We start from the raw sequence: 2,918 nt of genomic DNA on the forward strand, positions 1-2,918 counted from the left end.
CAGTCTCGTATAGGGTATAAAAGGAGGCCCGCGAGAGTGAATTCTGATCAATTCTGATTCCGAGTTTTTGACTGTCACCATACGCGGCCTAGCGGCGGTTGGTGTCTTGCGAGCATGTTCGTGCCTGTCTTATAAGAATAGAATAAGATTTCCTTCAGTTCGAGATGTATTACCAGATCAAGAATATTATAAGATTGCCACGATTTTACATGGAATTAGTCCTGAGAAAAATAATGGGATAGCATCAAGATCATTTTATCCTAGATTTTAGAATTTTCCATTTAAGAATAAAATATTCCTTTCTCTAGAATAAATATGATTGGCTCTATATCGATCTTATTTTATGATACAGTCAAGTATAATAGCATTGGATCTGGAAATCTTTTCTGTGGGTGCGATATCACTTTCATCGTGACCAATTTAGATCAATCATTTCGTATAGCTTGATTCATAACTTTCGTCTCGATCCATAACCGCGTACTATTGTTATCACAATGGTGTTGTCTATTAGAAATCCCTTCACAGGTCTTTCACGATTCGATATAATTGCTCACTACGAAGGACATTAACGGAAAGCATTCCTGCGCTGGTTACGCAATTTAACGTACGTCGCAATTTGGCTTGCATAACTCCAAAACGCATTGCGTAATTTCGTCGCACGCAAATCTCGCGAGCGGTAATGAGCGGAGTGTGTTTTCATTATCTCTCCATGTGTATGTATTACCGCGGGGTAACGACATTTACGCGTATCACTGCTCGGTTAACTCATACTAATGTCGCCCCGGAGAGAGCGAGTCTCACGAATCTGGATGATCCATCGTTAAAACTGATGACAAGCTCGTTAAAAACCCAGCTGCAATCTTCGGTATCGATGCGCCTGTAATATAACTTTCCATCGATTATTCATCTAAACGCGACACCGCGCCGTCCAACAAGTAACAACATCGAGAATTTGCATGAATCTTTTGCAGATTTTCGTGATTAGCAAAAAATTGCCGTTAAAATTCCTTAGATATCCTAAATTTAAAAGAACGAAGAACGAACTTAGATAAAACATCGGTGATTTTTACTGACCGTATCTGGCAATTTTTGTAATACAGAAAATTTTTTGCGAAAAATATTACCTCAGCCAGGGTTTGAACCTGGACCTCCCTTCTCTCTAGGGCGTCTCAACCAATTCGACCACCGAGGCATATGATAATATTAGTCGCAATAACAGTATAAAGATGTTGATTACGCGTCTATTATTAGATAAATAAATATAATATATCCACAGAGAAAAAGAATATTCTTCTTTTGAAAATATGTTTAGTTTCAAATCTTGAAACGAGTTTATATTGCGTCAAAGAAAGAAAAACTTATTTGAATGAAGCAATTTTATATAATTCAATCAAGAAAAGTATATGCTTACTTTTAAGAATAATTTTCTTGAATGGAAAGGAAACAATATTGGATAGAAAATAACATATTTTTAAATCGAAGATTATAATAATTAAAATAATTTCATCGTCAAAATAATTATGTTCTTCAAGTGACAATTATAGTATTTAAATAGGACTGTAATATTGTTGGAATGTAAGATTATTAAATGCTTCTAAGAAGATTGTAGATTGTTGCGTATATACAAAACAATGAACGCGTTAATTTGAGTATATAAGAGTTGATCTCGTACTTTTTTCTGTGTCGTTCATTTCAATGTTGCTCTATTACAAGGGAATAAAGACAGAACTGTTACAATCTATAAATAATCAAAAGAAATAGCGCTTTGGATTACGATACGCTTCTGTATTAACATTTGAAAAAAGTAGGTTCTTCTTTTAAGACGGACTTGTCAATTGCTTACAAACAATATAAAAGAAATAATGATTAAACAATGAAATATATATCGTTATATGAAGTTGAAGTTCACATCCTCTCATGAAGAATTTCCGACGGCAAGACAAAAAAGATTCTTGACATATTTGCATCACAAACTCGTGCAGTAAAAATTAAAATAATGTTAAGATTAAATCAATAAATCCTGTTCTCCTCTACGGAATTAAATAAGATTGCATATATAAATTTAAGCTTATATACATATTCTTGTTTAGAATCAATTTTCTCTCGACGTATACTAAGGCACGTCTGGGTGTAACGTTATACGTTATGAAAAGAAAATGTAACGGTACAAATTTTAACAAAACTTGATAATACGTATAACGATTTAACACACATTCCAAATGTGGGTATCATTATATGCGCAACATGGAAACCGAATTTGACACTCGCGAAATTCCTCCCGAGCTTTGCGAGCGAGCGCTCGTGCTGCGGCCTGCTCGAAAACTGTGAGCTTCCTTTCGAAAGCCATCCTGCACCGTCTGCTTTCCCGAACGCATTTGTCAATTTACCGGTGCACATTGCTTTGCGTCACGGTAGTAAACGGTGGACAGGTATCGTGAAATTGGAGTTTTATAGGTGTCGACGTAACAGTCACGTTGCAACGTTATCCAGCAGCAGCGTTAGAGAAAATGTTTCGAATGGAATTGGTGGACGCCCTTATATGCCACGACCCGGTCTTCGTGGTAGGGTCCGAAAGGTCCGGGAGGTCTCGTCCGCGGGAAAAAGTACCGTAGTTATTTCTGGATGGTGAATAGACACGAGAGAGACAAAAGACAAGTAGATACTGCGTAGCTCGAACAAAAGCCGCCTGAAATCCACGCATCCCCCTCGGACAGATATCGAGTGGCATTAATGGGATCTTGGCGATGTAATGGGATCTTACCTATACTCGTCGGAACATAGGGCTGCTATTATTTTCATAATTTCGTATATAAGGAACGGATATTAGAGACGAGTCCTCAGTGTACGGCGATGGCTCGTGCTAGACGTGTCCTGGAAAGGATGAAGCTCCTTATTCTTTGTGTAAGCATAAGATACGA

The 2,918-nt window shown here is 37.2% G+C and overlaps 1 protein-coding gene across 1 annotated transcript in view; it reads left to right on the forward strand.

Moving 5' to 3' along the window:
• The first annotated feature begins 2,846 nt into the window (after window positions 1-2,846).
• The window catches only part of LOC105558580, a 4,500-nt gene continuing 4,428 nt past the window's right edge, over window positions 2,847-2,918 (forward strand). Inside the window, exon 1 of the mRNA XM_012006338.1 lies at window positions 2,847-2,901. Within this exon, the coding sequence (XP_011861728.1) occupies window positions 2,851-2,901 (51 nt within the window). The 5' untranslated portion in view covers window positions 2,847-2,850. The remainder of the gene's footprint in view (window positions 2,902-2,918) is intronic.

Source organism: Vollenhovia emeryi, unplaced genomic scaffold, assembly GCF_000949405.1.
Source record: "Vollenhovia emeryi isolate VEMERY1.0 unplaced genomic scaffold, V.emery_V1.0 DF939329.1, whole genome shotgun sequence".
Taxonomy (NCBI): domain Eukaryota; kingdom Metazoa; phylum Arthropoda; class Insecta; order Hymenoptera; family Formicidae; genus Vollenhovia; species Vollenhovia emeryi.